A 14044-nucleotide genomic window follows, 5' to 3' on the forward strand; every position below is an offset into this window, starting at 1 on the left:
ACCCCGAGGGTGGACTATTCCCTCCTCATCATGGTGGCCGTCGGGATGATGAAGATGGCCTCCGGTGATGATTTCCCCCTTCGGCAGGGTGCCGGAACAGGGTCCAGATTGGTTTTCCGTGGCTACAGAGGCTTGCGGCGGCGGAACTTCTGATCTAGGGTTATTTATGGGGGTTTCTGTATTTATAGGATTTTTTGGCATCGATTTCACGCGAAGATGGGCCTCGAGGTGAGCACGATACACCAGGGCGCGCTTGGGGGGCCTGGCGCGCCCTGATGGGTTGTGTCCACCTCATGGCTCTTCTGGCCCTCCCATGAAGCTTCTAGTGCCTCTTTTGTTCCAAAGAAAAACCGTCAAAAAGTTTCAGCTCATTGGGAGAACTTTGATTTATGCACAAAGCTCCATGTTGAAACCCAGAGCCGACGCGAGCTCCTCCTCCGACTGCTCCGCCTCGTCCTACTCCGGATCTGCCACCTTCATCGGAGCCGGCTGCTGCTCCTATTCCTCCTGCTCCTCCGTCTCCCGCGAGTCCGGAGGCAGGGCGTCAGCGATGCGGGCGGCGCGCCTTCCCCGGATTTCATGCTCAATCTGGAACCTGCGCTCCGGCGTGAGCATAGCATAGTCGGTCAGTCTTCTTTTGCCGAACCATTGCGATGCCGGAGGGCGTGGGAAGAACGGCGGAGCGAGAGAGTGGTGGATGGGCTCGGGTTGGTGGCGCAGGGAGGAGGTAGATGTGGCTAGGGTTGGGGACGCCGGTTAGTTTAAATAGCCAGATTTGGCCTCGGGCGGCGAGCCGGAGCAGCGCCACGCGGCGTTCACACCCCGTATCGGAGGAGACGTCCGTCTGACCGCTGGTTTTTCGAGCGATTTAATGTGGGACCCCATCCCAAGTCTGACGTCGCGAACGGGCACGCGCACACCATATATGCTCCAGATTTGGGCTGGATATGAAGGGTGGCGATCAGCTTGGATGTTTGAGGCCCGTTTGAGAAGCCCGTCTTGGTCACCCGGCCGAACCGTCCACCTGGACGTTTGAGATGCGTTTGGGGCGCCGAGCCGTCTTATCACGCGCAGTGAACATTTCCGTCCGTTTCCGGCCTGCTAAATCTATCCAGAACTATTCAACCTACAGACTAGGGGCTGTTTGGTTTGCTTCACGAGAAAGCTGCCTGACACATGCAGGAATCTCAGGCGTTGGATTTCTCAAGCATGAGGCTGAGATTGCTGCCTGTATGGCCTCCAACGAAACAGGCCCTGGGACCTGCCCTGCCCAGCCCGGATCGGCCCGGCCTTTTGCAAGCGGAAGCACACGACACCTCTATTGACCCACCTGCCTCCTCGTCCTCGCCCTCCTCCTCCTCCTCGCTCCGCCCCCCCGTCGCGCCCTCACCTCGCCGCGACAACCGCTACCGCCGCCGCGCAAAACCCCGTCCCACTCCCCAGCGCCCCAACCCCCATCCACCCCAACCAGATCGATCGGCGGCACCTTCTGCTCCCAATCCCGCGGCATCGCCCCTGAGTCTCCCACCGCTGAAGCCCACACCGAGTTCCTCCTCCTCCTCCTCGTCTGCCGCTGCCGTCGCCTCCCGCCGAAGGACGCATGCTACGAGGCTCGGTTCTCGCGTACTTTCTCCGCTGATCCCGTCTGCTGCTCCTGGACTGGCGCGGTCATCCGGAAGGGACGCGATCCCTTTTGCTGGTAAGGAAGCCCTAGCTTGCTCAGATTATCGCGTGTTTTGCTCTTCGCGCAGCGAGCAATTGAATCCAGCCAGATCCCTTTCTTCAAGATCGGTCTCAGTTGACCCTATTCTCATCGCTAGGACTGTCAAGGCCCCATCGCCCATGTATTTCGGCCCCTGAACTAATACTACTTTGAGATCCTGAACAACACCACTAGCACCAGTTTATTCTCCCCATGCCCCTGTGCCGGGGTGGGTGTGGGTTGGGGGATCGTTTATCAGTGTTCGAAGAGGCGGATGCCTAGGCGTGGGCAACACCCTCCTGCCTAGGTACCTAGTGCTGGTGTGTCTTCTGACTAGCGCCATGGTGAACCATGGTACTTTGCCAGCTTGTTTTGCTACATGTGGGATCATTAATACTTCAGTTCAAAACTTAATAGGAACTATTTACTTTTGATGGGGAAAAGTAGGGGTCAGAGTGACTCACCATTGTTTGGTCAAGTGAGTTTTCGGTAATATGTGAAATGGTGCTTCCTGTTTTGGCGTTTTTCCTTTGAACCAGTAATCAGAAGGAACTCTATATGTCTGTGATTTTTATAGCAGTACATTCAGCGAATTGATTTGTGTAACTTCGAGATTTTGCATCTCAATTCTAACTGTTGCTAGATGCTGCACTTTCTTTTGCTCCAAAATTTCCCAATGTTATGTCAACCCGCCCTGTCAGGAAGCTTTATTAGCATACTGGAGATTATGCAATCTCAAATTCTTTATAAAATATCCAGCATCGATTCATCCACGGTTAAATTGAAACAATTTATCGCTGGTTTTGTATGTTAGGCTACTGCAGTTTTTGATACATATCCACCTTTCAATGCATCGTGTCGGGAGTGCCGGAAACACGGCCGGTTCAAGTCGACCGAGAAAGGAGAAGCGCTTCACATATGTGCTCAATGATGCTGATAATAAAAAGGTCAGCCCTGCTTCAGTATTAACTAGTTGTTCTTAGGTATTGCAGTTAGCTTGAAACAGTTCTTGCTACACCCAAAAGTCCTCATGCATTTCCTTCTGCTTGTTTTTCAGCATTGTGCTGGAATCAACTGCTTGTCGTACCTGAATGCTTCTGCTTCTGGTACAAGTGATTATCTTTTTACTGGGAGTCGCGATGGTACCTTGAAGAGATGGGAATACCAAAATGGGGATGCAAACTTTTCAGCAACCTTTGAGTCACATGTTGATTGGGTATGTTTTTCTATGTACTCCTCCAGCTGATTTTACATTTTGAAACTGCGGTATTGTTTCTATTTGAATTGCCATTGGATCATTTTCTTTTGTAATTTATTAGCTCAAGAGTATCAAACTAGTTTTCAACATCAAATAGTGGGTGTTGTCATTACATTTTGTTAACATATTTATAGTTCGGTACAATCAATTCATTTCGGTTGTTCTTCCATCTTTGCCTTTTTTGCATATATTTTTTATTGTGCTGTTCGAGTCTGAAATTCTGTGTATCCTTTGTAAATGGGTGGGAGGCCATCCGGAGTTCTGGACAATACTTGGGAGCAGGGCCAGTCCCTGTAACCTTTGCCATATTTGCTAAATTATTTGTTACTTGTATCCAAGTGAAACAAGATGGGCTGGATGGAAGATTCTCCTAGTCCTACATAGTTTTATTGTCCAATTATGAAAGTTAGGCAGTAGATTCTGTTAGTGGATGGAGAAATGAATCTGTCAGGACTTGAACTGATACTTGCTTCCTGCTTACATGTGTTGACTCTCTTGTATCACTGCTGAAGTATTGCCTTGTTTTACAAGCTGCTATCTTTATTGTGCAGGTTAACGATGCCATTATTGTTGGCCAAAATCTTGTTTCCTGTTCCTCAGACACCACATTAAAGGTTTGTTGTTTCAGTGTCCCCTGTTTCTAGATATTTTTTGTTGTGCCTGCATGCTTTTTTGTTTCCTTTTTTTTTGGTTGCCTAACCAATATATGTTTGTGTGGCTATTTTTTCACAGCGTTATAAAATAAGTTCGGCAGGCATGTTTCAGAAACCCCAAACTAAGCCCCAATACTTATTTTTTACAGGTGTGGAATTGCTTAGCAGATGGTGCTTGTACCAAGACTCTCCGCCAGCATTCTGATTATGTGATATGTCTTGCTGCGGCTGAAAAGAATGTATACATTGCCAGACCTATGACTATGTGGAAGTATTAGTTCTATATCTACTATATTTTATATGCTTTTTGTGCCTTTACTGTAGAGCAATATTGTAGCCTCTGGTGGCCTTGGTGGTGAGGTCTTCATATGGGATCTTGATGCTGCTATTGCACCTATAGCCAAATCTGTAGATGCAAAAGAGGATGAGGTTCCTAACGGAAACTCCGGACCTGCTTTGTCAACCTTGTGCAATGTAAATTCTAGTGGCAACATTGTTTCTACCAACGGAAAATCACATGGGTACAGTCCAATTGCTGCCAAAGGTCATAAGGATTCAGTTTATGCATTGGATATGAATGATACAGGGACATTGCTTGTCTCTGGTGGTACTGAAAAGGTATTGCACTATTCATTTTCAAGAGCAAGCATGTGATCCTTTAACTGCCATTTTATTTGGACCTTTTCTTATAGACTTCCTACTGGTTTGATATAGGTTGTTCGTGTTTGGGATCCCAGGACAGGTTCTAAGAACATGAAATTGAGAGGGCACACTGACAATATCAGGGCTTTGCTTATTGATTCCACTGGAAGGTTTGTGTTTAGGCATCATCAAAGTTCTCTCATAGATTCATCTAAGATAATGCATTGTCTGCAAATGATTCGTTATGATGACATTAGATGTTTCAAAAGTGAATCATAGAACAGCTCAGACAATATTGTACCCATTTATGTGTTCCATATATACAACTTTGTAGACCATAAATTATCATCTATACATGTTCCTGGCCTAGCATTTTTAGTTTCCTATAGTTGCAGTCAACAACAAGCCCTTTATATTTTGGAGAAAGGTTACTGCTGAATCATTATCTTTTGCAAATAATTATCCACTATCTTTTAGGTTGCATTAGTCACGTGATCAGTAGTTCAAAAGCCATAACTTCACCACTGAAATCGATTGACTGCCCAAGGGGACATTAATTGGCATGGTCATTATGCTGGTTACCATCCTAGTCAGGCAATGGTCAATGTCAGCCACTTCTATGTGTTATTAGTTGATGAGATGGAAATAACTCACATGGCAAAAAAACTGACTAGGATGCAGATGTTTGTTTGTGGGAGCTGATGTGTCATATTTGAAAGGAACATGTGGTTTTTGATGATTAAATTCCCGATTTTGGCTGCAAGGTTTAAAAAATGGTGTTGACCAACACTAGATAATGTTGACAGGCTTTGTGGAACTTTGTTGAATCCCATCTATTTTCATTAGAAGTTTGTAACTAGTTAACACTGTATAACATATTTTTCCAGGTATTGTCTATCAGGCTCGTCTGACTCGATGATAAGGTAAATACAAAGTTCATATTTTCTGTATTTGGTCATGATGCCAAGTAGGGATGCAGGTGGATGCGTCCGTGAACGTCCACATGAATATTATTAACACAGCACGATTATTAAAGTAACAGTGCATTAACTAATTTCCGGCATCGCGGACAATCACTGCGTCGCGGGCATGTTAGCTTGCATGCATAGATTCTGCAAACAATTTTTTGCATCTTGTCTAAATATGTTCATACTTTGCAGACTATGGGATCTAGGACAGCAACGCTGTGTGCATTCTTATGCCGTTCACACTGATTCGGTTTGGGCGCTCGCAAGCACCCCTTCATTTGGTCATGTTTATAGTGGTGGAAGAGATCAGTCCGTGAGTAAAATATCTCATTTTGTTGAATAATGTCTACAGTTCTAAGTCCTGAACTTCTCTGTTTTCCGTTGGTACAGGTGTACCTGACAGACCTCTCCACACGAGAGAGTGTCTTACTATGCACAAATGAACACCCAATCCTACAGTTGTCCTTGCAAGATGATACAATATGGGTTGCAACAACTGATTCTTCTGTTTATGGATGGCCAGCTGAAGGGCAAACCCCACAGAAGGTTTTTCAAAAGGGTGGCTCATTCTTAGCTGGGAATTTGTCATTCTCAAGAGCAAGAGCTTCTTTAGAAGGATCAGCACCTGTAAGCATGACAGTTGCCATCTTTTCATCTGTTACGTTATTTTATCAGACACGATATGTTCTGGCTTCCGAGCAGTGACGACACATTTCTGAATGTGCCATAATAATAAGTTCATAACTCATTATTTCCGAGACATGCAATCTGTGATGATAGTTTCATCTCCTATAGCTGACTAGTAATCGTGTACATGCAATGCACGTTGCTTTTATTTTGGATATTGGTTGCATGTTGATACTAGGTAGGATATTAACTGCGCGTTAATTACGTGGTTAGCACTCACCTAGATATTATGTATGATATTAATTGATGTTTGAGTGCTCAACGTTGGAGTAATCTAGGTTGTTTGATTGGCATGGTTTGATGGTCGAGATTAGTTGGATCTGCCCCTTTGAGTCCTTTTATATTTGTATAGATGGAGGACTTGTTTAAATAGAAACTATTTACATGTCTGTTAACTTTGGGGCAAATTATTGTAGATCTATGGGATCATGCAATGCAAGCCATGTAATATTAACTTTGAGGTCTTGTTTTTCCCATGTTAACCAGCTATCTGTTTTTTCTCAGAGATGATGGCAAATAAACACTGGTTTTTTTTGCTACGTAATTTCTATGTTTATATTCTACTTTGGGCACTATTCAAAATTAATGCCAGATACACATCAGTTTTTTTAGCCTTTTGTCTTATATTATGTGCTTATGATATCCATGTTTGATTGATCTACTCAACCCTATACCTGTTTTTGCTTGACTGACCAGCAACAGTTACTTTTACTCGGTCATCTTTCACAGGTGTACATGTTAATAACTTCTATTTTCTAAACCACTCTAGGTGCCTGTATACAAAGAGCCATCTTTCACTATTCCTGGAGTTCCAGCTATAGTTCAACATGAGATCATGAATAATAGAAGGCATGTCCTGACAAAGGTGATTATAAGATATTTTCAAATTTGTCTTTGTTGTCATCAAACGCAACAAGTGGCATCATCCACCTTCATCCTATTTTACAGGATACTGTTGGTTCTGTCAAATTATGGGAGATTACTCGAGGAGCTGTTATCGAAGATTTTGGCAAGGTTCCTATTCCCTCTCGATGTCTTGAGTGCACTTTTCCTCATGGATAATATACAAATGTTAAGAGCTAGTAGCATTGCTAGGTCGTATCCAAATTTGGGAAGCTCACATTTCATATGGATCTCTTTGAATAAATTGGAAGGTTTGCTAGAATGTTAAGCCACTTCATTTTGCTTGCAGGTTTCGTTTGATGATAAGAAAAAGGAGTTATTTGAGATGGTATGCCTGCCATTTTTTTTGTTTATGTTTTTTTAAAGATGCTCTGCATATTGCTATGTCACATGCTTCTCTATTTTAGGTTAGTATACCTGCATGGTTCACCATGGATGCTCGATTGGGGTGCCTGTCTGTTCACCTGGATACTCCACAATGCTTTTCTGCAGAAATATATGCGGTTGATTTGAATGTTACTGGAGCACAGGAAGATCTTAAGGTTTGCACGAAAACATATCATAATGCGGACTATGGTTATTTTTTGTTTTAAGCTTACTGTTCAGAAATTAGTTGGATCAGTAGTTCATCTATGTTCTTGAGTTGCAACGGAAATATCTTGTTATTAATATTTGTTATTTCATTTTTACTGTAAACCTTTCATTACACCTATTAAAGAAATTCACTTTGCCATAGTATGGGCCACTAGCAAGTCTTCTTCTGAACAGTTGTCCAAAAATTGTGCAGATTAATTTGGCTCATGAGACTCTTCGTGGTTTGTTAGTTCATTGGAGTAAACGAAGGCCGAAACTAGGCCAACACAGCTTGTCCAATGGTGATTCTTCAATAGGGAAAGATGTATCATTGAAAAACTTACCGCATCCAAGATCCGACGTCGACGATGGAAGCGAAAACCATGCAAATAATGTGCTTCCCTCGTTTGAGTTCTCCACGGTTTTGCCTCCATCAATTATCACGGAAAGTTCTAGTGGAGGGCCTTGGAGAAAGAGAATTACCGATTTGGATGGAACCGAGGATGATTTGCCATGGTGGTGTGTGGACTGTGCTGAGAACGGCCGATTTCCAAAAGAGAACACAAAGTAATTTATCATCTCAACATGTTTTTATCCCGAGATGACATTTTTATTTTATATCTTTGAAACATGTTTCCCGTCCTTGGATATAGCTACCTTAGTAATTGGAGTAGCAAAGCATTTTAGAAGGCGAAACACTTTATCGCAGTAGTTTGCAAGCCCGTGTTATTGTGATAATGCTTAACTTTTAAATTGTTGCAAGTTTTTTGTTCTGGCCATTTTCTTATGACCTTCCAAGTCTTGAACCCAGTCAGTCATGGTATGTTTCCATACATATATTTTTCATGTAGCGGTGACAATGAATATCGGAACTAAAAAGATGATATATGATTTTGGTGTGGAGTGATTGTCCATCCTTGAGCTCAAATATGCTAGTATGATTTTACTGTTTATTTATCCTTGAACTTTCGTGAAGCTGTATTACCTTCCCCAGACCCCACCTGGTGTGGGAGCTTCTAGCACTGGGTCTGTCTTTTTTTATTTCCTTCAGTTAATGATGTGATTATTTGTTCTGCAATATACCCTAATTGGGAGAACCACTTGCAGACTGAAAATTCGAGCTCTCAGTAAATATGTTCCTGACACTGCTTCTCCTTTTGAAATGTAGGTGTGGCTTTTATTTGCATCCGGCCGAAGGCTCACCTGCACCAAACATAACGCAAGGGAAACTCAGCGCTCCACGGATATTGCGAGTTCTCAAAGTAAGAGGTTACTGAAATCAGTTATCTAGAACAAAGTTAAAGATTTAAGTTGCAAAGGGTGAATTTCTCTTGACAAAAAAAGTGGCATAAGATGAAGGATGGAAGCAGCTTTGGCGATCCATGGAAGTACTATATGTCAATTGGTTACATACTCTCTCCGTCCCAAAATAAGTGTCTCACTCTGTACTTAGTACAAAGTTGTACTAAGGCTGAGACACTTATTTTGGGACGGCGGGAGTACATGGGAAGAAACGTGGAGATAGCTAACTAACTAGTTTTTTCTTATCTGCCTTTGTTTTTTGAGCAGCTAACTACCTCGACAATAGGTGTCTAACGCTATTTTTCAGTACCTTAGCCGAATCATACAAATATTGATAATACGATACAGTCACGTATTATGAACAAGTTATTGCTGTTGTTATGTATCATCTTATTTTATGTCATCTATTAAATTTGTTTGTGTGTACAGGTTGCTAACTATGTTGTTGAGAAGCTTGTTCTTGAGAAACCATTGGATGGAAGTCCGGACAGCACATTTGCCATGGGTTTGACCTCTGGCACATCAGCCCTAGATAGTTCTTCACGGCCTGGATTAAAGCCATGGCAAAAACTGAAACCTTCTGTTGAGATATTGTGCAACAACCAGGCAAGTGTTCATAAGGCATAATGGAAGCCCGCATTACATTTTGTGGTTTGAGAGCAAACTTATCATTGTGCTTTTTGCAGCAGGTTCTGTCACCTGAGATGAGTTTGGCGACTGTGAGGACATATATTTGGAAGAAGCCGGAGGATTTGATTCTTAATTACAGAGTGGTCCAATCAAGATGATTGCAACCTAAAATACATCCGTTCATTTGGTTCACCATAGGTGCTGAGCATATCTGCATTGGAGACGGCATCGTTGAAGATAACCATATGACCTATAGGATGCAAGTGTTCCACTCTTGTGCTGCTCTTTGGTGCCGTTCCCAGAACTACAGCAACTTAATTCCTCTGTAAAGTTTTTCTGTGAATCTTGTATCTCCAGGCTTCTAGTGAGGTTGTATCATAGCACAGGTGTAATGATCTGCTGGCTACCAGGCTTGTATATCTAGAGATTTGGATTTCTCAATAAAGCTTCTAATGGGTAAAAGAAATTATTTCTCCCCCCTCCACGTACAAAATGATTTGATTGTAAGAAAACATTTTTTTTTGCTCCTAGACTTAACCCTGTTTCCATCGTCTTGGGATGAGGTGTAAGAGAAAAAATTATTTCTGTTTTGCATTGTTCACGTGAAAGTCTGCATTGCTGTGTGCCGGGCCCAAATATTCAGGGCATTGGTCAGGTTGGTCAATTGTTGAAAAAGAGAATCTGAGTGTGTTTGGCATTGCAACAGATTGTCATGATAATTGAATATAGTCGAAGCATTCTAGGCCCTCTTTCCTTCCAATAAATTACATAGGAATCTTGGAGGAATCGAACTTATATGGCTTGTTTCATTGTATGTTTGTATTACCTCTGTCCAAATTACTCTTAGATTTGTCTAGATATGAAGGGAGTACTATTTGGACACACATTCTTTCTATCGTTTACTTTGCATGTAATCCCCACTAACTCAATTCTCTTGGCATGCAACCATGTACCCCACCAAATTTAATTCTCTTAACATTCAACTACACCAATTCACTATGCCACTTTACATGGGAAAATACCCACCTTAACATGCATCATGCATGATAGTTATATTAACAAATTTTTTAGAACTATATAAAAATCAAATAAATTTAATTATATGTTCTTGAGTTTCATTTCTCATATTGCTAATAGAACACTAAAGTTTCATACCGTCAAATCTCATGGAATTATTGCATCCAATCTTTGCTGCAACACGGGTATCATCCGCACCGCTTCTATTTATGTCAGCCTGCACACATCCAACCTCTCCACACATGCCCCCCTCATCAAGGGCTTACTCAACATGCATGGGAAAAGATTTTCCATTCTATTATTTTACTTATATTCAATAGATATTTTTCAACTGTACACTAATCAAATAAAATATATAATATGTATTTTAGGTTCAGTCCATATATTATTAATCCAAATATTCACGCCCAGTACAACCAAATCATTAAAATATATTGCAAACTACTTCTACTATGTTTATAGAAAAAAGTGATAAATTCACGGTACCAAATCAATTTCATTTACATATATCGCAGCAATTTCCGTAGCAATGCGCGGCATATCATCTAGCATTTATGGACTATGGTAATTATGACATGTATCTAATCCTTTTGAAAGGTTACTTAGTTGTGAGGTCGCCTAAAATGCATTGTCCGAATTAGGTTAAGTACCTAAAGGAATGTATAGCCAGGTGTATCACCCTCCTTTAGAAGCACTATATTATCTTATTTAAGGGACACTATCTTCGGTTTAGTAAAACTACCCAAGCTATTGGATCTTGCTCTTGTTCAGTTAGAACTCAGAAAAGATCCTTTGAAAATGTGCTTTGAGACAGAGACACTGGTTTTTAGACCAGAACGAGGAGATTGGCTTCTGTTGTTAGGAATGATAACTTGTCAATCTTCAATCTCGTAGAGCTTCAATTGTGATATGACCAATTTTGAAGTTGGTGCTACTAAGAAAGGCCTCCATGTCGAGGAGTTAGGGAACCTTGCCGTTTAGGGTTGGCCTAGGTATTTGGCTTCTCTCCGCTCCTATTAACGGTTGGCTAAGTCCTATGTTTTCACTCTTGGTTCCATTTGCTTTGGTTGTTTTGGTATTCTGTTCTAGACTTGTGCGTTGTTGAGCGAAACTATTGTCGGGGTTGCTTCTGCCGCATCCGGTTATCCCTATGTTGTTCCAGGGATCCAAATCTTGGATGCTTTGAGTCGACATTACCGAGAAATTATTATGTAAGGCTCTATACAATAGACCCTTGATGTAATGCAAGTGCACATGATTAGTTGAAGCGCGGTTCATAGGTAGTATTGCAACCCAGTTTATGTGTCAAACTAGGGGAGCCAAAGGAAGCCAACTATTAGCCCGACAACTACGTTGCCACGTACGCAATTAACCTCGCACTCAAACCTTAGCTTTGAATAGTCTATTCTATCGGTTCATAGGAGTATGGTAAATAAGAGAATTAACTAAGTATGAATTAGAATGTAAATTAAATACTAAGACTAAATGAGGAAGTAACTAAAGAGGTTTAATGCAGATGAAGGAAGCTGTAATATGGCTAAAGGCATTCACTTGGAGTCCGAATTCACCACCGTTAATCATAATCTACCATTTGGGTAGATACATAATCTTTGGAATATGTGTTATGTGAGAAAAGATCCAACAATAAGATACATACTAATGCCTTAGTCCCGCATCATGCACAAACCACCATTAACCCTTCATGACTGCTGCCAAAATACGATAATGATTAAGAGTCTCCTCATGGATGTGACATAAAGCATATGGGTCTCCGATATCTCTTACCAATGGTCTGCTAAGGAGAAAGGTAACTTCTATCACCGTTGTACCTCTAACCCGCTTTGTAATGATAATAATGTCCTTCATGTCCATGAAGGGCAAAATATTATGAAGTCAACTTTTGCACAATAACATGAAGACCATTGCCACAAACCATATAACACAGACCAAATATCTTATTTGCATTCACCTTATATAAATACTTGGGCTACTACACATCCCCGGGAAGTAGGAAAACTACTTAGACATATAAGTAATGAACATAAAGGTTAGAGTCAATTTACAACCCAACAACATGTTGGCGAAGGAGAGAGTCATGGTGGTGATGGTGATGGAGGCAGTGGTGCCGAGGTGGAGATGGCGGCGCTAGTGGAGGAGAGGGCACATGCCCTCCGCCCAGTGCGGGGCTTTGGTCGAGACTCCCTCTTCCTTCTTCCTTGTCTTGGTCTTTCCTTTATGATGAAGATGGATCTTGGTGTTGCAATGCAGGTGTGGTGCCCCGTGATGGATTCTTTGGCGATTGATGGCTGCAAGGGGTCCTTGATGCGGAGCATCCCACGGTCATCCCCATGGACCTACCTTCGTCTCCCCAAGTTCCAAGAGGATCGATGACACAAGCACGTGCAAGAGCTATCGAGACCGAGGTGACATCTCTCCTTAATGAGCTTCCGTATGAACCACATGAGACATGGCTACTACCTCAGTCGGAAATGCTATGTGTGCCTAGGTATGAAGAAGGCCACCTCGGAGACGCTTTGAATGAAGACCAAGTCCCCATGGAGGCGCATGGAGGAGCACGACGAAAGGAATCGCTGAAATGCTACATCGGCTAGACATTCGACGCTTGAAGGCTCGAGCAATAGCAGCAAGGCAGGCACTACAAAGCTCCAGGAGCCGCACATCCGGCCCGACAACTCCGGACATCCGTCCGAGCCCCGGAAATTTGGCTCCCGGACACCAGTTCTGCGACCAGCCCCCAGGCCGGACATCCGGCCCCGATCCTGGACATCCGACGACCCGCGAAGCCCCGGACATCCTACGACCCACGAAGCCCCGGACATTCGGCACCTGCACGTGCCTAATCGGTCCAAAGACCCATGTATCCCCTCTCCTCCTCTTCTATCTCGTGGAACACTATATATAGACCCCCACCTCCTCCTAGTTTGGTTTAGCAAAGTATATTGAGATATTATAGAGAGTTTTGCTCGTCTACCCCTCCTCTTGGAGATCAAGACTATTAGGAGAAGGCCCCAAAGTGGATATCAAGACCTCCTCTTGGAGAAGACTATCATCAAGACCTTGTCTCCTTTGGCTTTGGGAAGAACCTTACCTTTGTGCTATTTTCTCTTGTTTGTTCATGTTATGCTTGTGGATTTCATGTATGCTATTCTAGTGGATGTGTGATTTGGGTTTGTTTGAGTGATTCCTCTTACTGTTCTTGTTGATTTACCCTTTTCCCCCTCCAAGTGTGGAAAGATCATCAAATTAGGTTTCCACCCTACATCTTGGTATTAGAGCCAGCTTGCTCTTGATCGTCTTGGATCAAAGCAAAGTTGATTCACATCTAGGAGTCCCTACCCCCACTTTCTAGCCTAATTTCGTTTTTTTGCCCAATTCCAAATATCCCCACAAAAAGAACCATACCTATTTTTTTGTAATTTGTTGGTTTGATGATGTATTGTTGATTTTGATCTGTGGATTCAAAGAGTTTCAGGTGGATCTAGCTTCTACACACATCCCCCACCATTTCCATCCATGAAATTCGCTCAATTTTGCCAAAAAAAATTGTCCCCAATTTCATCACCAAAGTTCATCCACGGATCTCACCAGCCGGACATCCGGCGCTGCGCAACCAACATCTCCACCCCTCCAAAATTTTCCCACAATTTGACCAGTTTTCCATCATTTCTTCCGCAACCACCTCCGACTT

At 42.7% G+C, this 14044-nt stretch overlaps 1 protein-coding gene across 1 annotated transcript; it reads left to right on the plus strand.

The window, feature by feature from the left end:
* Positions 1-1230: 1230 nt before the first annotated feature.
* On the plus strand, positions 1231-9784 carry LOC109759045 (uncharacterized). Its single transcript, XM_020317889.4, has 18 exons — positions 1231-1699; positions 2517-2649; positions 2760-2918; positions 3512-3574; positions 3763-3852; positions 3938-4231; positions 4328-4425; positions 5143-5178; positions 5416-5536; positions 5614-5850; positions 6680-6775; positions 6859-6924; positions 7103-7141; positions 7221-7355; positions 7601-7953; positions 8555-8648; positions 9118-9294; positions 9378-9784. Exons 2-18 carry the CDS (start codon positions 2551-2553, stop codon positions 9474-9476), a joined length of 2256 nt encoding a protein of 751 aa, XP_020173478.1. The 5' UTR covers positions 1231-1699; positions 2517-2550; the 3' UTR covers positions 9477-9784.
* Positions 9785-14044: the final 4260 nt, after the last annotated feature.

The sequence above is a fragment of the Aegilops tauschii genome, chromosome 5 (assembly GCF_002575655.3).
Source record: "Aegilops tauschii subsp. strangulata cultivar AL8/78 chromosome 5, Aet v6.0, whole genome shotgun sequence".
Lineage (NCBI taxonomy): Eukaryota > Viridiplantae > Streptophyta > Magnoliopsida > Poales > Poaceae > Aegilops > Aegilops tauschii.